General features: G+C 41.0%; 1 protein-coding gene across 2 annotated transcripts in view; it reads right to left on the reverse strand.

Annotated features, from left to right (window-relative positions):
• Positions 1-3088: 3088 nt before the first annotated feature.
• The window catches only part of TRPM6 (transient receptor potential cation channel subfamily M member 6), a 131924-nt gene continuing 110395 nt past the window's right edge, over positions 3089-24617 (reverse strand). For both annotated transcript variants that reach the window (XM_034774551.1, XM_034774552.1), the window contains 7 exons: positions 23085-23150; positions 20129-20415; positions 19791-19873; positions 16120-16325; positions 13987-14038; positions 6697-6803; positions 3089-5138 (listed from right to left, as the gene is read on the reverse strand). In XM_034774551.1, coding sequence (XP_034630442.1) covers positions 5014-5138; positions 6697-6803; positions 13987-14038; positions 16120-16325; positions 19791-19873; positions 20129-20415; positions 23085-23150 — 926 coding nt within the window. In that variant the 3' untranslated portion in view covers positions 3089-5013. The remainder of the gene's footprint in view (positions 5139-6696; positions 6804-13986; positions 14039-16119; positions 16326-19790; positions 19874-20128; positions 20416-23084; positions 23151-24617) is intronic.

A 24617-nucleotide genomic window follows, 5' to 3' on the forward strand; every position in this document is an offset into this window, starting at 1 on the left:
GTTTAGGAATCATGCAGTCACTTCAAATTAATTCATGTTTGGTTTATAACAGTTTCTTCATTTAGAGAATGATTACCAAGATTTTTATATGTTAAAAATGTACGCAGATAAAGTGTAAAATCAGAGGCTTATTTTATGAACTGAATTGTATTCACTAGCTCTGGTTGTAACTAAAAAGACATAGTGGAATTCTAATGGAAAAAGAATTTCCAATTGTTTAGATGGAGCAGTCACCACAGGTGTATAAAGAAGAATTACTATAATGGGGGGGGCGGATTAAAAGGTACATGACAGAGACAAAAATAAAATCTATTTATTATTCCAAGGTTAAATTCCCAAGTGAAAAATAACTTCCCATTATTTTCTGTATGTAGCTTGCTGCCTGTTTCCATTACCTTTGAGAAACATGGTCTGTGGTTGTACATTTATCAATGAAGAAACTGTTTTACTTGTTTTCAGAACAGAATAAACCAGACCAACAAAATCACAAAAACCATAAGTATGTTCATAGGAAATTATATATCTTATATCCCTCCTATCTTTTTTCACCAACAGAAAAGAAGTCACCCTGACTATGCCATGACCATTACAGAAGCACATGAGAAAAGACTGCCTGGGAACAAGGTCTGAAACCTTTAAACTTCTCATATGTTTAAGCAAAAGTATCCAAGGCAATGGCTGCCTAGACTATTGTGTACCGTTTAGCTCTGAGTAATCTTAACTTGTTTCCTTACCAAAATAAGGGTCTTTCACTCACATTTTTGATATGTGCCTGTAAATTCTTTGGTTCTGGTTTATAAAAAAAATGTTTCTATGTAATGAATTCCGATGTAGGGCCAAATCCTGCTTCTGAGTGAGTAAGGTGAGTTGGATTTGGCCCTGAGCCCACAAGCAAGGTAAACACTCTCCCAAATATGCCCACAAGCAAGGTAAACACTCTCCCAAATGTGTTTTTAATCTAAAACAAATCTTGAAACTTAAAATCAGACACTTCTAAGCCTTGAAATGAATTGTTTACTGTGCAGTGGTTGGCACTAAGTAACCAGAGAAAAAATCCAATCCTGCATACCCTTTGTGCACAGGAATGATCCTTGTTAATAAGGGGCCTGACCCTGTCCCCATTGAAGTCAATCGGAGTGTTGACATTGATTTCAATGGGATAATGTTAACAGGAGTTTGCAGAATCTGGAAATCTCAGAAATAGTTGATATTGACACTGAGGATTAAAGAAAAAAAATTCTCTAATGGTTTTCATTACAATTTACTATGCACTATAAAAGAGACAGAAAATGACATTTTTAGTCAAAATATCAGATTTAAAACTATATTAAATGGAAATCAGCCCTTCTCAAATGTGTATTTTAAGTTAAGGTAAAAGTAATTAACAGCTATAGCTATTGAAAGTTTACTACAGTGCATACATGGAAAAGATGAGGACTATGTTGGAAATGCAGCCTCAAACAGTTGCAAAGGCAGGCACTGTATTGTAGTTATAGTATTAGTTATTTGAGATTAAGCAGAGTTTGACATTGTACGTGTTCAGATTAACTGCCTTTAAAAACATCCGTGATTTTCTTGGGCACTGTTAAAAGAATCCATGATTACTTTGATATACATTTACATGGGCACGCATGTACATTTGAAAAGTAATGTGAAAATAATAAGCAAGTAACAATTTGCAGTTCACATAATTATAACCACTCATGAGAGTTATTTCAATTTTCAGAAGCCACAAATTCTTAAGAGGACCCTTAGGGAGAGTCCACACTTCCTGGCTTGGACACCTGTTCCCATCCCTCTTACTTCCACAGGGTCTGGCATTCGAGCCCTAGACTTAACAAGGTCCTTTCAGCTGAGGGTGACCCCCTCATTCAGAACAGGTTAAGCACAGCTCTGCTCCCCTTTATTCATACAATAAAGACAACAATACTGATAACTTTTCACTACCCCTGTATTTAGTATTAAAGTGATTTTTAACCCAACACCAGCCAAAGTTGATCACTTTGAGCAACACCACTCTATCTGCTGGATATCTAGGCAGAGTGGGTATGCTCACGTAAATACAGTTTGCTTCTGAAGTCTCTCCCCTCTCCCAGCTAGCTGTCAGGGGAGAAACTCATTCAGACCCTGCTTACATCTACATATACATTCTCTAAATGTACCAAATTCATGTCAAGTCATAGTGGGGCCCAATGCTGCTCTCAGTTAAATTAATGGGAGTTTTGTCCACTGACTGCAATGGCAGCAAGATCGAGCCCCAATAAATGAAAAGCACTGGTTTCCAGGATGAAATCCTGAACCTATTGACGTCAATGGCAAAATTCCTTTTGATTTCAATAGAGTTAGGATATTACACCAGGTAGCTTTGCTATGCACTGACCTGTAATCAGGGCCAATGTAACCACTAGGCGAACTAAGTGGCCGCCTAGGGTGCCGAGATTTGGGGGCACCAAAAAGCGGTGTCCAGTGTCACAGAAATCAGCTGAGTGAGGCAGGGCGGGGAGCAAGGCCTCCATAACAAACCCGCCCCCGCAGCGAGGGGCGCCACGCAGGACGGTCAGTGGGAGGCTGCGGCCGAGAGACAGAGCTGTTGGGGGAGACAGGATGCAGTCCTGAGCTCAGGTGAGCTTCACCCTCCAACGCGCCGCGCCTGGAGCCGGGCGCAGCCACCTCCTGGGGTGAGGGAAAGTGAAATTCAACCCCGCAGCATGACGGAGGGGAAAGGGCTGGCGCAGGTGCCGCTTCCAAACACCGACACACACACACAGTGGCACTGTGCCAATATAGGGAACCGGCCCTGATCCCCAGGGAGATCCTCACCTGCTCCCTGGGAGAGCCCGGCTCTGCCCTCCTTGCCCCTGGGTCCCCCCCGGAGGGCGAAGTACTCAGAGCCTGGGAACATTTAGAGACCCTGCGAGCTGGGGGCATTCTCAGCCTCTTTCTTGCTCATAGGTTCCCCCAGGCCAGAAGGGACTGTTGTGATCATCTTCCCTGACCCCCTTGTATTAATTCTAATGAACAATGCCACATTATGCAGTATTCATTTTTGAAAGTTTTTAATAAGCGATGCTCCGGGAGGAGAGGGGGGAGGGGGCGCAAGGTGGAAGTTTCGCCTAGGGCACAAAATATCCTTTCACCGGCCCTGCCTGTAATGGTCCACTTCAGTGCATGATTCAGAAAGATATGCTGCCTGAAAGGAAACAAAATTACTGGTGCAATCACGTGACACTACAATAATATTCCACAGAGTAAACTAGAGTGTCTTTGTTCGCAGCTCTCAGACACTCAAAGTCTCATGATGACTTCTGCAATGAATGGTTCAGCAGCTACAAAATATAGTGTAGAGAAAAATAGAAAGGTAAAATTCATTCTTTTGAAGTTTCCTATCAATTTAAGTTCCAAAATTTGGCATTTCTAGTATCAACTATTTACAACAAAAAGAAGAAATCAGCTAATGCAAGATTTGGAATTGATTGGATGTGTTAAAGATTTTAGGTAGTGCAACACTGGGGTCATTACAGCCCCAATCCTGTCAAGCAATACTTACTTGTACCTGCTGTGAGTAGTTCCATTGAAATCACACTGCACAATTTAAGCACAAGCGTAAGTCTTTGATCTAGCACTGGGTCTCCGTAGGAAAGAGCGAAAAGAAAACGTATCTATACACCTATCAATCACATGAAGGGAGAAAACCCAAGTATCTACAATATTCAACTAAACACCCAAGTAAGTGTAATTTTATATTATTCATTAGGTCTTTTCAATTTTCTATTGTATCTTAAAACTTAAAGAATTGAGAGGGTTTTTTTCAAATTACAGACATTTTCAAGAAAGACAAAATCCTATTTAAAAATTGAAACATTTTGGTTGTAAAAAGTATAGTGTTTTTACAGCAGATGAATTCACCTTCCCACCTATTCACATTTGGAAAGACATACAGTTTCATTACACCGCCAGTTTGTCCTTTAATGGGATTTTGGGGTGTGAAAAGAATGCAGGAATGGGCCCTTATTGCACAGGGCAGTCCCCTCACAAACTCACGGAATGAGGACTTTTGTTTACATGACTTTTAAACTCTTGAGCTCAGATATGCAGAGGTATTTCAGCACTTAAATCCCATGGGATTTAGGCACCTAGATCCATTGGAGGATCTTTATCCTTGTTCTCAGATGGCCCATCACTGCATCCAAACTGCACTACAGAATCACTAAAAAGCGTTTTCCCAGGTTTCTCCACACTGAACACATAGCAGCCATCTATACGGCTATAGAACTATTTATGCATAAGCATACATACATTGTTTTACTGAAAGCAGGATCAGGTAAGGTAGCAGGGAAATAAGCAGCATATAATTCCTACTTGGGGAAATACAGCTTTAAAAAAGCAGCCCCATTTATTTTCCAACATAAACACCTTTCAGCTTCATACCATATTTCCAGCTAAGGCACTGAAGTACAAATGAACTTTATTATCAGATAAGGCAGCCCCCTGCTCCAGTCTCTTTACTAATCAGTATTACAACGAAGTACAAAAAGATTCAGTGCACTGAGGTGTGTAACTGAAGAATGTCCTTTGGAAAACATGTGCCCCACTTGCCCATAGGATATTCAGTTATAGAAGATGGAGCAATATCACTCTTGTGCATTTATGGGTGTGTCTATACTGTAATCAAAGGATGTGATTATAGCTTGAGTAGACATACTCCATCTAATCTAGCTAGCTTGGGTCCCAGAACAGTAAACCCTCAGTAGCGTGAGCTTCCCCCAGGAATAATTACCCAGGGTTCTAGGCAGGCTCACACAAGCCACACTGAAACTCCTGCTGCCACACCTTCACTGCTCCAGGGCCTGACCTACATTAGAGCTAGCTCAGGAATGCCTATTCGACCTACAGTCATACCCTGTGGTTACAGTATAGACATACCCTAGACTTTGTCCTTTCAGATTGACAGGTGGCAAAACTAAGTAAGGAGTGTTTTCCAGTGTTCAAAAGGCCAGAAGTCATCCTGCTTGCTCACAAACGGGTGTAATTTTCCAGAGGCTTGTCATCAGTAGCAACAGCACTCTCTGCTCCCGCCTCTGTCTCCACTTTGACAGCTGGATTGAGCCTTGCAGGGGTGTAATCATTTCTTCTCATATCTGTGGGGGGAAACAAATTCAATGACATGGACAGTAACTGTTTGGAGAATATACACAGACTAAGCATAAGCCAGATCCTGAGGGTGAGAGTAAGGGGCACGTGAACCCTATATTGTGTATTGGGGGAGAGGGAGATACTGCACTGACCTGACTCTTCCTAAGAGAGGTCAGACCAGAGTGGGAGGAGATGCACTCAGGGGTGGCTCTATGTTTTTTGCCACCCCAAGCACGGCAGGCAGGTGGCTTTTGGCGGCGCGCCTGCGGGCGGTCTGCTGGTCACGCGGATTCGGCGGCATGCCTGCGGGAGGTCCGCCGGTGCCGCGCCATCGGTGTCGCCGCCGCTGAATTACCACCGAAGCTGCGGGACCGGCGGACCTCCCGCAGGCATGCTGCTGAAAGCCGCCTGCCTGCCGCCCTCACAGCAACCGGCAGGCCACCCCCTGCGGCTTGCTGCCCCAGGCACACACTTGCTGCGCTGGTGCCTGGAGCCGCCCCTGGATGCACTAGAGGATGACCCATGCAGAGGCAGAAGGGGATGGGGAACTTACACAAATGTATTCTCTACTGTCCTACACTACTAGTTAATCATTTGCAAGTCCTGCCCCTTCCTCCCCCATCCCAGTATCCATTGGCTACAGAGGGAAGCAATCTGAAAGATAATATTACAACTCCTGATTCAGAATGAGGCAGCTATTGAAATCAAAGTACTTTTCATTAGGAAAAAAATAGATAGATGGCAATTCTCTCTCTTTCATCCGACACCATATTACAACACTTTTGACCCAGAACTGCAATTATTTTTGACACTCTGAGCCCCGTAAAACGGATCTGATCTGCATCACAATGAAAAGTACATTTCTAACAAATATAATGTATGTGATTGGTGGCTCCAAATATATGGCAAGCAAAAGCTGTGATGTATGGAGCCAGGTTTGAAGGCAACATCTGCAAGAGAAAGAGAGAGACTCACGGAGATCTCTCTGTGGGCTGATGCATTGCTGATTTTTATGGAGTTCCTCAGATCCTTATTTAAACACTAACAATTATTGTTGTGGTAACTGTATTGATCCCACTGGAAAGTAATCTATTATTTTACATGGAGAAGAAAATAATTGAATGCGTGTTTAATGGTAGGGGTTTACATCATGAACTCCAGACCTCTGACTGATGGCTTCTAATTTAAAAGTGATAGCCAGGCAAAAGGAAAAGGGAAATGGAGTGCCAATCAGTGCAGCGCAGCTTCACCTGTGCTTGAAAAGGGAGCTCCAGATCATCAGCTTTACTCAGGAAAAAGATAACGTGTCAGTGTTACTTAATCACAAGTGACCAGAGCGCTAAGTAAATACATTTTCAAGAAAGACAAAATCCTATTTAAAAATTGAAACATTTTTAGTCATTTCAGGACCTTCGTTATTTTGCCGTTAGAAAGTTAGACGTGGACTGGAAATAAGTCACAACAGTATGCCCATTGCCCAATATGCCACCCATACCAGCTTCTACGGAACATTGTTCTTAAGATGGATTTGCTGAGGAACATATACAATCTTGCAGTTCATACCAGGAAGTTTCAGCTTCCTGCAGCAGGAGTTACAACGGTGCTTTGCAATGAAGTTTTTAATTGCACGTTCCCCTAGGTTTGCTGGTCCAAACACCATCCCTCCAGATCTGGAAGAAATAACAGAATACCAGTGAGCTGAAAGTTAAAGAAAGGATGCTCTATATGCATTACCCCCTGGAATTCTACTCTTTAGAATGTAGTGGAGCTGTTTCAGGGATAAGTTATTCAGTGAGACCAATTTTTCTATGTAACAAACCAAAGTACAATCAAACCCTTTTAAATAAATGGGGTCAAACCTTGTCTCCAGTGCACAACTGGGGAGATTAATGAAGTTATCCTCCTTCAACTCAGCCTATGGAGGAGTACCAGGTTACTCCCTGGCTATTTCTGTAACCTCAGAGGTCCAGCAATACTACTGGCCACTGTGCTCCATCTCCACTGGGGGAATCCCTGGTGGATCTACTCAGTCCCCACTAAAACCCTCTTCACAGAATTGTGCTGCTCGGGGGACATGGGCTCCTGGTGTGGACCTTCCTCCACCTACCTCACAACAGAACCAGCATGGTTGTGCTGCACCAAGTATTCTCCAGGCCTATGGAATGAACGGGATTGTGGGAGACATTAGGGCATAAACCGGAGTGACCAAAGAGGTCAAATTCAATGCAACTTTGACCGGATTTAGGAACAGATCATTTAAACAAATACAGTTCCAGCGTTTGCAAACATAAAGAGGTTTCCTAAAACAAGCAGAGCTCTATTTACGCCAACACCTGTTAGACATATAGGGCTGTTAAGAATACAGTACATTGCTAGTAAACAAGGATCTTCAATTATCTGCTTCCAACTGTACTCAGTTCTGTAGTCCTACACTTTCTGGGCAATTCAGCAATGTAACTAAATTCATCTGTGGAAGCATACAGCATATTCTGGATGAAGCTGACAAAATAACAAATAGAAGTAAGATAAACCAGACATGTATTAGAAGAACTGCATAACTATAACAGATTCTTAATGTAGTCTGAAAGATCAGTATTCATTAATTTTAATATTTCTCCACCATTATTCTCGAGGATTTAATTGACATTCTAGACATCACGGAACAGAGCACACAAGGAACACTTCCAAAGAAACTTTATGAAAGCTAATATTTTATTTTAATGACATGCAGAGTGGAAACAACACATTTTAAAATCTGAAATCAATTATAGCTGAGAAAAGCAGGCCTGAAAAAAAAGAATCTGACTCTCACAATTCTCTACTCTCCCTGCAAAAACACATCAATCACCTCCAAGGAGAGCAGCTTTCAAAAAGGGCATGGACAAAAATTGACTTTTCATATATATATATATATATATATATATATATATATATATATAAAATGAATCTCCATTTCCCCTGGAGAGAAGTAGAGTGGCTACAATGAAGATATGCCAAACCTAGAATGGAAGGCCTGATAACTTAATGTCTGGCTGACAAGCAGTGACTGTTCCCTGGCTCATTCAAGGAAATAACACAACTAGGATTCGTTCTAGTGTCCTCTATGGCTCCTTAGTGCCACAGAAATAGAGTAGAAGCTGCATAGTATTAAATAACATGGTACGTGGTAGTCATTTCTGGCTTTTGGTCCAATCTGGTAAAGTGCCAACAAGTTGCAGTCATAGGCACTCTTGTAAGTAAAGCAGCATGCCTGTGCTAATGCAGTGTGAATCTGTCCTGTCCCGTCCCCCCCGCCCCCAGTGCCTAGACCACAAAAAAGTTGAGGAGTCTCAGCTGCCTCTGAACTAATGGACCTCGTCTGTCAGCTCAACTTATACCGGCTCATGCTTCCAGAACTGGAGGTCCTGTATTCAATCCATGTAGATGGCCTGTCCAGCACATCATTGGGAAGCCCAGTTCTGTACAAATGCACTAGAAAAGTTTTATTTTGGCCCTTCAGACACATGCTGATGGCCCTTCAGACACCTTTGCTTGCTGGTGCCCCAACCACCTACCTGGGCATCTGCATGGAGATAGTGGAAGTTCTTCTAACTCCTACTGCCTCTAACCACAGCCATCTTCTTTGTCTCATATCTTTTGATGCCCTCCTCTGGCATATTTTTCTTGCTACAATCCTGTTCATCAGCTCTCTCAGTATGTAAGTTATGCCAGGCTAATGCGGCTCATCCTTATTTACTAACTCAAAACATAAACCCCTATTTACAGCACTTCTGCATCACTGTTATGATACAATTACAGTGCTTGCTCATGCCTTATAGGCATAGCCTTGTGCTGTTGGTAGCGAAAATTGTTACATCCTGTCAGGAGCACCAGGAGGCATTATTCATCAGAGAATGCCTCCCAGAGCTCTGGTGTACAGGAAAACACATGAGATTGCAGGGACTGAAACTGTATCTGGACACTGGCCCTGTATTTTCCTGGCAATAAAGTTTCAGCTATTTATATTTGGGGCTAGAATCCAAACTGCATCAATTTTCACACTGCTTACCTCATGTATCGCACACCTGGGTCACATCCACTGGCTTTGATCAGTTTAGCTCTGTTGAAGTCAATAAAGCTATGCTGATTTACAGCAGCTAAAGATCTGGCCCTGGGTTTAGTATTGGCCCCCTTTCTAAATACTTCTGTAATTGTAATCACTGAACTAGTGTATAGAAGACTACAGAACTGTTGTGAGAAATAGCATCAGACCATCATACGGGGGGTGGGTCTTGGCATTAAAAACTCCATTTTAAAGGTAATGGTAGAATGCATGAAAGAAAAGACTCATTATGTGATAATGGCATAAATCTCCCACACAAATTACTTTAAAAATGAACCCCAGAATCAATGGAACTAAAGAAACAACACATTAATAATAATTATAATGATTATTAGTAGTAATAAAATATGCATCAGCCCCATCAGTCAGATGTCACCCACTCTCTTCTGGTATCTAAGAGAATGTGAGCTCAAAGACATGCCTTTGAGTCTCGCTAGCAACTTTTCAAGCAGCATTCAATTTTTGGAGAAATAAGTCATTGATAAATGAAAACATAAAACAGACCCCGATACTGCTGGAATTTTTCCCTGGTGAGTGAGTGAAGGAGAAAGTTAAGAGTGCATTTTAAAGATTTTTTTTTTTTTTAGGAAGTATATCTCTGGAATGATCACTTTGCACAAGTATATTGCTAGCTGCATACAGGCTCCATCTGTAGCTTCATTGTTATATTCTCTCAGATCACTAAGTCAAAACAACTCTGTTTTGCTTCTTGCAGTTCTTAAGATTTTCCCTAACACATGAAGCCCAAACTGGGTTTTTTGCTTCATTAATCAGTGTCTGCTATAACTGATCTTTAGCTAGCAAATCGAATACCTGGCTATTTTGGGGGATGACAGAGCAAACAAAAAGGATTTTGTTCAAGCTTTAAATGCAAACTATATAACTCATTTTTATTAATCTGGGTGTAATGCTTTAAGTGCCCAGAAATGATGGAAGGTACTTAACCCTTCATAACTGGAGTTCTTCAAGATGTGTGGTTCCTATCTGTATACCACTGTGGGTACACATGCATTCCATGTGCCTGAGACTATAGTATCCATTGGTCCATGCCCTTGCTGATGCTCTGTGCTGATTGTGTAAAGGGAAACGTGGATCAACCCCTCTCCAGTTCCTCCTCTTACCACAAATCAGAGATGATCCTTAGCAGAGAAGAAGGAGGGCACATAGTGGAATACAGATAGGGACCACACATCTCGAAGAACTCTGGTTATGAAGGGTACGTAACTTCCCTTTCTTCTTTGAGTGCTCGTCCCTATGTGTATTCCACTTGGGTGACTGACAAGCAGTACTCCGCGAGAAGGAGGGCATGATGATGGAGGAGGTCTGGTTGTTTGTAGAACCATTGCGTTCATTCCATTATGGCAACAAACAGCCAGGGTGACTTTCCGATCTGTTTTCTTCTCTATAGGTAAAATGCCAATGATCATCTCACATCAAGGGAATGAAGTCTTTTCCTTTGCTGGCAGCATGGGGTTTTGGGAAGAACAGAAGTAAGTGGATAGTCTGGTTTATGTGAAATTCCAAAACTACTGTAGGGGTGAATTTTGGAAGTAGTCATAGCAAGACTCTGTCTTTATCCAATAGTGTGTAATGAGGATCTGCCATTAGGAACCCCAGTTCACCTACCTGCCTGGCCAAGGTGATGGCAATGAGGAAAGCAACCTTCATAGACAGATGAAGCATTGAACAGGTAGCCAGGGGGTTGAAAGGTGGCTTGATAAGTGTTGAAAGTACTAAATTAAGGTCCAATTGAGGGGTTAGTTTTCTTGTTGGTGGGAAAGCTCTAATTAAACACTTTTAGAACCTGGAGGTGATTGGATAGATAGAGTCATCTTTTGGAGGGTGACATGAGCTGATTGCCTATGGGAAAACCCGGATCGAGCTAAGGGAAAGACCCATCTTCTTGAGTGTAAGGCAGTAATCAAAGATATCAGGAATACCTATTTTATCAGGAGACATACTGTGGTGTTGGGCCCAGACAGAAAAATGCTTCCACTTGGCTAAAGAATGTTTTCTGGTGGAGTCCTTTCTGCTTTAGTGAGAATGGCTTGCACAGTTTCTGAATAGGAATGTTCTAGATCCAACACCCATCCAAATACCAACCCGTGATCATGAGTCAAGACGACCTGGAAGGGATGAATGGCTGGGCTGGCACATGCAGGAGACCTGGGAAGCAAAACAGTTCAGGCCACTTGAACACAATGAGAATGGCTCATGCTCTGTACCATAAAATCTTCCGCAAAACTTGAGGATATAGTGGTATAAGAGGAAAGGCATAGTTCAAATGGTCTACCCAAAGAAGTAGGACAGCATCACCTCTGAAGAACTGGCCCTGAGCTCCCTTGGAACAGTATGTGCTGTACTTCCCATTTGTCTGTGAGCAGGTCCCAGGTAGGCTTCCCCTGAGCAAAGATGCTGTTTATCACTGAGCTGTCTGACACTAATTCATGATCAGTGGCAAAGTACCTGCTGACGCTGTCCACCAGTGAATTTTGGGTTCCAGGATGGTACGCTGCTGATAGGGTGATTGTGATTCTTCCAGTTCCATACATTGACCACTTCTATACACAAGGGAATGCAACTTACTCCTCCCTGTTTGTTTATGTAGAATATGGTTGTCATATTGTCTGACATTATGAGAGAACGTAAGATTGGATTAATGGTGAGAATGCCCTGCATGCTTCTCCGACTGTTCTGCATTCCACGAGATTTATGTGCATTCTGGTTCCTAGGCCATCCAAGTGCCCTGTGCTATGTGACTGTCCATGTGCATCTCCCAACCTAACAAGCAGGCAGCTGTGATTATTGTCCTGTTGGGTGTGTGGGATAGGAAAGGAATGTCCATGCATACGTGTGCAGAATCTTTCCACCAAATCAGAGAGGCCCTTATCTTATTGGGGATTATCACTACAGTGTTCATGCTGTGTTTGCTCAGTATACATACTGTTTGAAGCCAAGCATACAGACATGGAGGTGGATGAACAGCAGTACGTATGTAGATGATGGCATGTGACCTAGGAGAGTAAGGCAAATCCAGACCAATGTCAGAGGATTGTGATTGTGCATAACCTGATTTATTGGGTTGCCCATGACTTGGAATCTGTCCATCGGGAGCTGAGCCCTTGTTTTGAATCTAAGGTCACTCCTGTGAAATCTCTAGTCTGACCCAGAGCCAGGATAGACTTTTGCATGCTCACAGATATTCCCAGGGATTCTAGGAGATGGAGCAGAGATGAGGCTGATGTTATGACTTCTGAATATGTCCTGTCTGTAAGAAGCCAATCATCTAGACACTGGAAGATGGTAGAACCACCCAGTCTAAATTGTGTGGCTACTACAGAAAATAATTTTGTAAAGATGCTGCATGTAGTTGCTAGACCAAACGGGAGTTGTGTTGCGAGTCCTGGGCTTTCTCTAAGGGCATTTACTGCTCTTCTGCCACACTCTGAACCAGCTCTTGGAATTGTCTGTGGTCATCAGAAAGAGACAGCGAGACTGGAGCAATCACTTCATCCTCCTCTTCTTCCATAGGCTCAGGAGTTTCCCTTTGACCTCTTGGAGAGGAGGGATGAGAAGACTCCCTATTGACTCATACCGACTCTGGGTACTATGCGTATGGGTCCTGTGGCCCCAAGTAAGGCCAGTATGAGGGGTCAAAAGTAGATTGTCTTATATTTGTTGTGAAACATCTAGCACATATTTGCAATAATACATCTATAGTATCTATAATCAACATGTGATAGTAATTACTTATTAATATTGTGCAAATGTTTATTAATTACTAATGTTCTTGATAATACAAATAATATTAGTAATAATGGTCATTTTGGGGACAGGAGATCAAGTTTTACTCCCAATTCTGGAATTGACTTGTTCTGTGTCCTGGGCAAGTTATTTAATATTTCTGAACTTGTTTCCCTTTTGTGAAATTGGGTTAATGATATGTACCTAGTACTTAGGGTGCTGTAACACCTAACTGGAGACAAGATTTGATCCGACACTCTGATCCATACAGTAAGAGTCGTCTGTCTGTGTGGAGCCCCACTGACCTGGGACCTCCATGCAGGATTAAGGGCTTGTTCACACAAACATTTAGTTCACACAAAGCTGGGGTGTGAATATACCCCTGACTTGCACTAACTGATTCCGTGGGACCTAACAGAATAATAGTATGCCCTGATCTTCTCTGCTTTGAAACAAGAGTAGATTAAAGTGCACTAACAAACTTTTGGTGCACATTATCAGGGTCCACATGAACAGTTAGTATGCAGTATATTCACACCCCAGCTTGCTGTGAACTCAGTGTTCATGTAGACAAGCCCCAAGTGTCATAATTTAAGGTCAGAAGGGGCCATTAGATCATCTAGTATGACCTCCTGTACACCCCAGGCCAGAAACAAAACCATTTTGTCTCCCCACATGGATCAGAGCCATTGTATATGAAGTGTTGTTTATATAAAAAGCACTATTAACAATCCTGTTGTGAAGCCAGAAATCTTGTGTGCCTAGTCCCCTCCCCATTCTCCTAGATCACGTATAATTATTCATTTGGAACTACACCATGTGGAAAAAAACAGAACTACTACATTCAAATCAAGTATTTAACTCCTGACTAAAAAAAATAAATCATAAACGATTATTGAGAATGTAAATATCCACATAAAATATACCATTAGCTATCAATTGCCTGAAGTGAATTACATCAAACACACCATGTTTGGAAATGACAGCTAATAAAATGACAAACTTACTGCTTGCCTTCAGGTTTAATAACAGATGGATCTGTCAGGTTTTCCCCAACACCTACAGTAAATTAGACGAGAGTGTTACAAGCGAAGATTGTTTTTTTTAAATATCATGTTATAAAATCATAACCAATGTAAACATCAATTTCCGCTGTAGACTCTAAATTTACACTTAAGGTAAAAATAAAATGCTGTAGCTATTTGTTAAAAATAGACAAACAAATGCTAATTCTTCTCACCCCATTCCTGATATTACATGCTCGTGGATATATGAATGGATAGGCTAGAAACTTACCCAAATGGCTCTATACTATGAAACCGTGGAAAGAGTTGCCAAAACGGTTGTAACTACAGTAAAATGAGGCCAGATCCTGAGGCTTGTACTGATGTTGAATAGCACCTTATTTCATTATTAAAATCCTGTTGATTTTATTAGGACCACTCAGGGGAAAAATGCTATTCAAGGTGAGGAAGGGTATCAGAATATGTCCCTTTATTTAGATGTTGTGATGTGAGGATGCTGGGGTCTATTCTCCCCTTTGGTGGTGGTTACAGTAGAGTTAGATAGGTAACTCCAATAAGTGCTAATAGGCGTTTCGTGGTAAATGAATGGAAGAACAGATTCCTTTGTGCTAAACTCCTCTCCTCTAACCAATGCCCCATTAGGGCTTATGGGATTCTACTTTAAAAAGTCATTGCCTTATATCTGAGTAAATGATTGGGCTGCTGATGTACAGGAAAACTTCCATGAACATTAGCATCCAATTATTTTAATTCCCATGGTCCATTAGTGATGAACTCATGTGCTGCAATGGATACAGGTAGATAGGTAAAGAACAGCTATAACTATTGTGCTCACCGTATGTTAAAACACCTGAAAATTTGTAACACGTTCCAGTGACAATGGGCCTTTGTTAACACAGAATATATTTAAATAAAAGTATAATAAATATAGTTATAGATATTATGTGTGTGAGAGAGATTTTGACACACACACACCTTTAGTTGCAGGTCTCCAATAGACAGACTTGTGCGCCTGATATTCCAACTGGAACAGATTTTGTGCTCTGATTAGAGAGCTCCAGTTTAGGGACAGCCAATCAGTATGGACAACCCGAATGCTGACCCATGCTGAAGTCAGACCTTTTCTGAGGTTTAAAAGAATTTTGTAAATAATTTTACTCCATTTTTTTCACACTTCTCTTTCCTGGTTTGGGATGGAAATGAGGGCCTCAATTCTGCAAAGATTTATGCACATACTTCCCTTTTCCAGGCTCAAGCCAGTGGTACTGGTCTGCCAATTTCAGGAGTACTATACTAAACCAAGTTTTAAAAATAAAGGAGGAAGTGTGCCTCAGTTCCAATATGTTGTAACAAAGATACACAAAGTCTTTTTATATTTCTTAATGTGAAGATAAAATCAAATGAAGGCCAGCATGGATTTAACGGTTGATTTCGCTTGACCAGGAAGTCTTACTGTAATTCACAGTTTCTGAATGCTGTAAAATGTAAATATGATAAGCCTGTGTCTAGCAGCACAAATTGCCCTTGGCAGGAATGAGAGCCAATGATGTTTAAACTGCTTGATGGATGGTGTTCATTTTCTGTACACAGTCAAATGTTTATTTTTTTAAATATACCATGTTCCCCTTTACACATGTATTGTAATGTGATCGTACCACACTCTGTGCTCTTTTGAGGAGCCACCAGGCTCTGTGAATAGTTCTCAGAACTGCAGCTTAGACTGTTTATAGTTTTATTAATGAAAAATATAAACAACAACTGATGCCCGTTTTCAGCCTTCCGATGAGAAAAATGTGTTTTTGTTACAAATATTTAACAATCTTCATCAACATTAACATGTGAAGTGGTTTTTATACAGCTAATTGAAATGTTACTGCGCATTGTTTTAGTACACTGTGCTTGTACACCTAAACTAGATCTATGGGGCCAGATACTGTTCTCATTTACACCTATATAAATTCAGAGTAACTCTATGGATGTCTTTGGAATTGCTCAGGATTTTCATGGGAGTAAACAGGAGCAGAATTTGGCTCTTTTTCTCTAAGTTGAATTCAACGTTGTTTTCTTAGTGGCAACTCTAAGTTATATAATAAACTGGTCCATTTTGGCAGTCACCTTGCAAATCCAGGACAAGGAGCTCCCCTCGGGTGTACTCGTAAGTCCAGTGAGAGAAGGCCAACATCATCTCTTCCAGCAAATTGCTGGGGGAAATCTCATCCCCGTTGTTGTTGTTGTACTTGCAGAACTCACCCGTCATGTACTTCTCTATGGTGAGCCACTGATTGGCTGAATGGCAATATATTAAAAAAACCTCCAGAAACCTGTGGGTAAAAATGCTGTCAGTCAGGAGCTGGCAGGATGATGAGTGTCCTCACAGTCAGGTCACAATTATTACGAATAAAGCAAATATACTGAAAAGTGGGACACTACTCCACCACTTACAAACGTCAAGCCTCTTAGAAAACTCTCAGCAGCAGAAGATAACAAATGGTAGATAGCAGGAAGTCATTCCTGAGAGATGTAACCTACTGGAGAAGACATTTCAGAGCATGATCTCAAAACAAAGCCCTTCTGTGAACAAGAAGCATATGCTGAGTAAACCAGGAAATGCCATTGTTACACTAGCTAATCTCTACAGCAACGTCTAGGCTACGAGCTAAGGGTGTTTTTCCCCTATTCACATACACGTACACCTCTACCCTGATATAACGCTGTCCTCAGGAGCCAAAAAATTTTACCGCATTATAGGTGAAACCGCGTTATATCGAACTTGCTTTGATCCGCTGGAGCACGCAGCCCCACCCACCTCCCCCCGGAGCACTGTTTTACCGCATTATATCCGAATTCATGTTCTATCGGGTCGCGTTATATCGGAGTAGAGGTGCATTTGCACTAGCTCTCATTGATCTAGCACAAGTATAAATAGCAGTGTAGCTGCATTAGCACGGGTAGCAGCAGTGGAGGAACAGGCCAAGTTTCAGGCAGGTTTGTACTTGGCACAGTTAAGCCATGCCTCCATTGCCGCTACGCATGCTATCACAGCAACACTCCTATTTACACTTGCTCTTGTTCGAGGAGAGTGAACACAAGTATGTGTTCTCAAGCAGGGGAATCACTCCCCTACCTCGTAGTGCAAGCATAGTATAAATAGATGGACTGAAATCTTTAAGATTAATTAAAGAAATGCCCCTGAACAACAAGTGCTATAAAATGCTAAGTCAGGACCCCTTTGGAAAGTTAATTTACCATCACACACCATTTTGTAAAAGAGGTGCAAAGTTGCACTCCTTTCCCTGCAAAAGCTTGATGATATTCTCCAAAATAACAAAAAAAAATCTTCGTTTTTATAAGGCACACTTGGGCCCATAGGATGCACTATGTGACACCTGATAATCTACTCAGTGTAAATCAGGAGAAATTCCACTAAAGTCAGTGGAATTGGAGTTTACTGTGTAAAACTAATGTGAGAGGATATTTAGTATCTAGGTTCTCTCTGTTAAGATGGCTCAAATCTTCCTTTCTTCTGCAGAAAGGAAGGAGTAAATTTATGTATGCAGTTTACTATTGTGAGGGGGGAAAAGCTGTTTTGTTTCTGCAGTTTTGGGGGGGGTGTTTGTCTTTTTGAGGGGCTGGGTTCCTCTCAAACTCAAAAACTTTCCTCCAAATAAGCCAGTCTAAAGATATCCAGTGAGCAGTAATGCTCACAGATGCCACAGTATCTATGTAATGGGGTGAACAGGGAGAATATTCATAGACTTTAAGGCCAGAAGGGACCATCATGAACATCTAGTCCAGTGGTTCTGAATTTGGGGTACACGTATCCCTGGGGGTATGCACAATTTTTCCAGGGGGTACATCAACTCATCTAGATATTTTCCTAGTTTTACAACAGGCTACATAAAAAGCAATAGCAAAGTCAGTACAAACTAAAATTTCATACAGACAATGACTTGTTTATACTGCTCTATATAGTATATACTGAAGTGTAAGTATAATATTTATATTCCAATTGATTTATTTTATAATTATATGGTAAAAATGAAAAAGTAAGCAGTTTTTCAGTAATAGTGTGCTGTGACACTTTTTGTATTTTTATGTCTGATTTTGTAAGCAGGTATTTTTAAAGTGAGGTGAAACTTGGGGGTACGCAAGACAAATCAGACTCCTGAAAGGGATACAGTAGTGTGGAAAGATTAAAGAGCCACTAATCTAGTCTGACCTCCTGCATATCACAGGACACAGAATCTCACCCACCCACTCCTGTAGTCAGCCCATAACCTCTGGCTGAGTAACTGATGTCCTCAAATCTAGACTTACAGATGTCAAGTTACAGAGAATCCACCATTTACCATAGTTCAAATGAGCAAGTGACCTATGTCCCACTCTGCAGAGGAAGGCAAAAAACCCTCCAGGATCTCTGCAAATTTGATCTGGGGGAAAATTCCTTCCCGACCCCAAATACTGAACCACAGTTCTACATTTCCTAAGGGGAAAAAATATGCTCATAAAGCTAAGTAACTAAAAAACAGCATACAATGAGACAGAACTGGCTTGTGTAGAACTGTGGCTGCTACTGAACAAGCAAGAGTATTTCCCAAGAGTATTTCTGGGTACTGGGTAATGGGAATGTTTTTGAGACAAGATCAAATGCTCATGGTTTCCACATCTGATGGTGCATATTCACCCCAATGTACTAATGATGTAATACAAAGAGATCATATCCATGACCACTGAATTAAATAGAAAGACTTCCACTGACTTCAATGGGCTCTAGATCAGGCCTTACATATATTCATAGATTGTAATACACATGAGATCATCATTCCCACAGAAGCACAAGTTTTAATAGTGGCATTTCTAGAGATGGTATAGAAAAAACAGGGCTGTGTCCAAAACAGAAGGAAAAGTATTGGTGCACATGACAAAATATATGCCCTAATTATGGGTCTTCAAACATCTGGGCCCTCATACTTTCCAAACCAGACCTGCTCATCCCTCCTAAACATTAGGTTTTTTGCCATTTTCACTTTGATAAAACTTTGATGAGCAGAAGGCCTTATGTTTCCTGTCATACTCTGTAAAGTTCCTTGTAAAAGAAACAGTAAAGCTTTACTGTAAGAACTCAGTAGCAAACATTGATCTGCTTTACCATATGAATACAGATTTATGGGGGTGTTCAAAATATAAGCTGTTCTCTCACTAACACTTTGCTTTCCTTTTTGCTCAGTAAGGGCTTTTCCAAAGGCCACTGAAGTCAATGACGGTCTTTCCAATTATTTTTCAATGGACTTTGCTTCAGACTCTTCTTTCACAAACTTCTTCAACACCATCAAGCAACAGATACACTTAGAAAAATTCTGCAATGTCTCTAATTCATGTATATTTATTTTATTAATTTATTTCTGTTTAATTAATGCCAGGCATAAGCTCTATACACTTTACAAATATTAAAAGCATGGACACAATTTATTTTTGATAGACATCTATTAAAAAAGCCTCCCTCATCTGCTCCAGTTAATGCACTCCACCAAATCCTTTATATTTCCCCAAAATTCCCTCACCCACCCAGTCAGATGTTATCAACCTACCCCCTCCATAAAAACTACACAGAAAAAATAGGCCTTGGAAGACAGTCAACAAAGCTGGGCTTCGTCAGATCACAGAGAATGGTAATAAGTTCCCTACTTGAGAGGTCTCGCTGAAAAAACCCTAACCCCAGCACCCAAATATTGCAGAAGGTTATATTTAGTCTTTTCCACCTCACTCTTGAAAGGCAGTTTCCCTACCTTGGGGTATATGGAATGCTATGTGGCTTCAGTTGGTTGAAGGTATATATCAGCTTCTGAGCAGCCCTTTGTTGTTGTATTTCCTAAACAAAAACACATTTATAGGTATTACTTTTACTTTTACATAAGCTTATAAAGAAAGGCCAGAATATATAAAGAAAGGGAGTGTTCCTTACTAATCGTAAATAGGAGATGGATTTTTCCATGCCCCTCTCTCCAATAAGATAGTAACAATAATTAAACAGCAAATCACTCCAGGCTGGAAGTGTTTACATGTACCAAACCATTTCATACCTGCCAAACTGGGCTGGACAGTTTCCCTGCAGGTTTATACTTACCCTCAGGCACAGATGTAGCACTGTACCCTCCTGAAAGATCGTCTGCCATGTCTGAACCACTTCAGGAAGAAACGACTTCACAATGAAGACTTGTCCCAACTTCAATACATCATTCTCAGACCAGGTACAAATGACCTTCATTGCTCTCCGGAGACCTCCATCCATCTCCTCTTGGGACAAGACCTGGATCATTGCAGCCATTCCACGCTGTGACCAGGACGACATGCTTTTATCTAGGTTCATAGGCGAACTCTCTTCTAGCCTATAGATTGTCACCTCCTCTCCAGCTGAGGTCAAAAGAAGTTTTATTTATAAATATCACAAATTACAGCAACACCATTTGAGACTTACCTTTCTTCCCCTAAAATAGCATATAACTTTCTCACTTTACAGTACTTAACAATATGGGCTTCCACTATGCTACCATATTCCTGAAATATCATCCAAATCTTCTATTGTTCACTAAGGTGATGTTCAACTCTGTTCAGAGGGCCAGAACAACAACTATGGACCCCTTAAGTTACATCGTCTCTCTGTTTTGAGGATATACATATAGTACATAGAGTTTGTACTGGCCTTCTTCATAGGGATGAATTCCAGCCTTCTGGAGTGCTTCAATACAAGCAAACTGCATTGATTTAAACCAGTGGATCTTACTGAATACAATTGTGGTCATTTTTTTCTTTTCAGTGGCTTTTCTCAGTGTCAGCAGACTTACTGGATTTTAGGGATGATTGGGTCTAAATATTTGTTTTTAAACACCAATCTCTTATCTATAATTGGTTGAACTGAAATTAAATAAAAATATGCTGAGACTCTCTCTCTCCCTCTTAGTCTGTGTTTGTATAAAAGAAGAAAATTATTTAGCAAGATTTTTTATTTTACAGAAAACAATTAAAATCGATACTACTCATACCTTTTTCCCTTTTGATCTTGCTTGCTTGTAAGAAGTAACACCTTTATCTTCATGACAATTGTAAAAGCTAATGGCTGGATTTTGCCGCCCTTACTCACACTGAGTAGCACTTTGATCCATGAGAGCCCCATTGATTTCAACTGGGTTATTTGAGAAATCAGACACTAATCAACATGAGCAAGAGAAGCAGAGTCCGGCCCAAACTAACACACACAGCTAGGAGCAAGTGAGTCCTCCGAATTTAGAAAGAACATCAGCTTTCCTATAATATTTAGGGTTCTGTTTTAATATAAACTAATGAGAAGAAATTAAGACAAATAAGCATAGAGATTTAAAGTTCCTGTTTTAAATTAAGAATTTGACCTTGTTCCTAAAAATTCCTGTGTCATCTCTATTGCACAAAATTTCAGAAATTCTTTCATTTTGCATGCAGAAGGCATCTGGTGAGATTCCGCTCAATCTTACACTCTGTCTCACTATGTAGTTAAACAGTATTCTGCCTTTGACAGGGGAAAACTATTCATTATTATCTTTGATAAACTAATATAACAGGCCAGAGTTTTAAAGCCTGCCCTCCCTTTTTGTGACTGAGATTATTTGCAAAGTCAGCTGATGTAATATAGACATACAAGCACCTGATCTGTGAGCACCTTCAAGTACTTCATATCTAACATTGCCTGGATACACAAATAATTACAGGTGCCACAAAGGAGGCCAGGTATGAGCCAGGCTGAAAATCAGGCCCACTGTGTACAAATGTTCAATTGAATAGAATACTGACCAGAATTATTGATAGAATAATTTACAAGTACCATTTCTATGTCTTAAGCATTTTATACAACATCCAATGGACATATTCTGTAGTAATGGTCCCAGACACGAGAGGTCTGATTCTCCACTCCATTACACAGATCTTATATCAGCTCTGTTAAAGTTGAACCAATTTAAGAGGGTGGAGAATCAGGCCCTAAGTTTTATCAAGATGTGGCAGTGTTTGGAGGGTGATTACTGTAGAATACTGCACTATTTCCTTAATAAAATAGGAACTGCTAATAAAGTGGATAAAAGAATACAAATCCTTCAAATTATGTATCTATCAGTTTTATTGTTTGGAATTCTCTCCACACAAAGGAACTCCACAAGTGGAGGGTGGATTTAAAAACCATATAAAAAAAGCCACACAAATCATGGGTGAAGAGAAGCCAAGAGGAAAGGGGAGACTTGTAGGAGAGACATGAGCTAGCACAGTAGATTTCAGTCTCGGAGCACCCTGCACAGGAGAGTCTGGTCTCGCGAAGTGGCCTGGAAGAAGGACCTGGATCCACAAAGGAACTTAGGTTTTGCAACACTCAGCATTGCAATGCCTAACTTTTAGGCACCTAGAAAAATCACTGGAACAACTGCGAACCACAAAGCCTGAGTTAGGCACCTGGACTCCCTACACAATAAATGGGGAGAGCCAGTGGCCAAAGAATGAAATCCACAAAAACCAGCACGCTAGGTGGGGAGCCACCTAAGCTAACAAATGGGAGATGCCAACAATAGGGGTGCATCCTAAGACCCGCTCCTCTTAGGGAATTTGGCACATAAGTACGGCTGTAGGGTGGTATCTATCTATCTGTCTACCCCAGTGGTTAGAGCACTCACTAGGGAAACCCAGGTTTAATTTCTCCCTCTGCCTCATGGGGAAGAAAGATATGAACAGAGGTCTCCCCACTCTCAGGAGAATACTTTAGCCACTGAGCTATGGGATATTCTGATGTGTATGGCTCCCTCAATCTCTCATGTTGAAGTTGTGGATAAATAATTAAGGCGTCGTTGGACTAGGGGAACTAGACCCTGGGTCTCCCAGGTGGATGCCTTAACCAACAGGCTATAGAGTCATTCCCTTTGGTCCAGAAGTTTTTCCTTCAGAAAATAAATGTAAATTATATATACCTAAATTAATCCAATCTATGAGGTTTCTTAACTATTCTTTAAAAAATAATCCATGCTGTGATTATAATACATTCAAAACAGAACAGAGAAACTGGCACTCACCAAAGAACTGGACCGGTGTAAATGGTATAGTCTGAGCAAGCCTCATTAAGTTGTTCCTTTCAACAGCTGCAAACAAAATAGACAGTTCCGCTATGCTGGCTTGGCCAATTTTCAGAAATATTTGACAGTGTTTTATTGTAATATTACAAAAACAAGTACATTTTGTTGTGGCCGGCCTTTCCTCTAGCTATGTATATCGCCTCTAGCACTATAACATCTGAGCATCAACCAAGTGATTATGGATTTATCCTCACAGTATCTAAGAAGCAGAGAAGTACTGTTAGCCCGAGTTTACAGAGGTGTGAACTGAGGCACAGAGATTAAGTGATTTGCTCAAAGTCACACAGGAACTCTGTGGTAAAATCCAGAACTGAACCCAGATTCCCTGAGTCCCATCCATTGCCACAGACACAAGTCCATCCTTGCATTACAAATGAAAAAAATTAATCCAGAGGCCTCCGAAAACATCTTATTTTTGTCAGAGTCTAGATTGCATTGAAAAATATCACCTAATTAAATAACATGCCCAAATATATGCTGAGTCAAATTTGTTGCTGGCATAATATTGTCAAAGTCAGTGGAGTTGTGCCTGTCCACAGAATGAAAAAATTGGATACTATTCATTGTAACTATGGCACAATCTCTGAACTTCAGATAGCTGTATACTGGCTTATGTTTTATCCAAGGTTTCTCATGAAAAGGTCTAAGGTAGTGTGGTCTACAGGGACATCTGCTGGTAGGTTCTGGACAATTCTCCTCACCCAAAAGCATAGAAACCTGCAGCTTTGTAGCAATCTCTGCGCATTTTCAGTTTAGGAATAAAACAGCATAGTGGGCAATCAGTGTCCAAATGATTTATTCCCTGCCAGACTTCCAGTGAGTTCATAAGTATATAAACACAGATTAAGTAGTACAGTACAAATTAACTGAAGAAATCCACTCCAGCAAGCAGGAAGAAAGAGGGAAACTGCAGTGAATACTGTACTTCATCAAGATGGGAGGTGACAGCTATGAACAAACCATTGCCCCTGTCTTTTCTGGGCATTATAGCTCAGTTCCTTAAGTTTTTATCAGTTGTGAAACTAAGTTTTTTATTGCCAAGGCCTATTTTTTTTCTTTATCATTTGCCAACAAATACCTGAAATGGCCTCACTACAGTGTTAGGTATGAAATTAATATACAGCTTTGACTGGGTTGTGGGGGGGTACTCTAGTGGGACTCTACAAAGTGGGAACCACAGAAGATGACAGAAAAAGAATTAATGTGCTTGTGTTATGGATTCACAGGGTCTGTTGTGCCAGACCCAAAGGATCCACACAGTTCCATATGGGCAGGCCCTTGGCCTCCATGACTCCAGAACTGGGCCTTTGCACGCTAGCAATTCTTGTCTCTCTCTCTCTGTGGTTCCCTGCAGCGAGTCCAGCCAAGTGTGGGAGACTTGTTCTTTACCCTTTCAGGACACAATGTCCTGATTAAGTATTTGCTGTGACACCAGGCAGCCTTTTCAAAGCAAGGTAACAATTTATTAGTCAC

Source organism: Trachemys scripta, chromosome 6 (assembly GCF_013100865.1).
Source record: "Trachemys scripta elegans isolate TJP31775 chromosome 6, CAS_Tse_1.0, whole genome shotgun sequence".
Classification (NCBI taxonomy): domain Eukaryota; kingdom Metazoa; phylum Chordata; order Testudines; family Emydidae; genus Trachemys; species Trachemys scripta.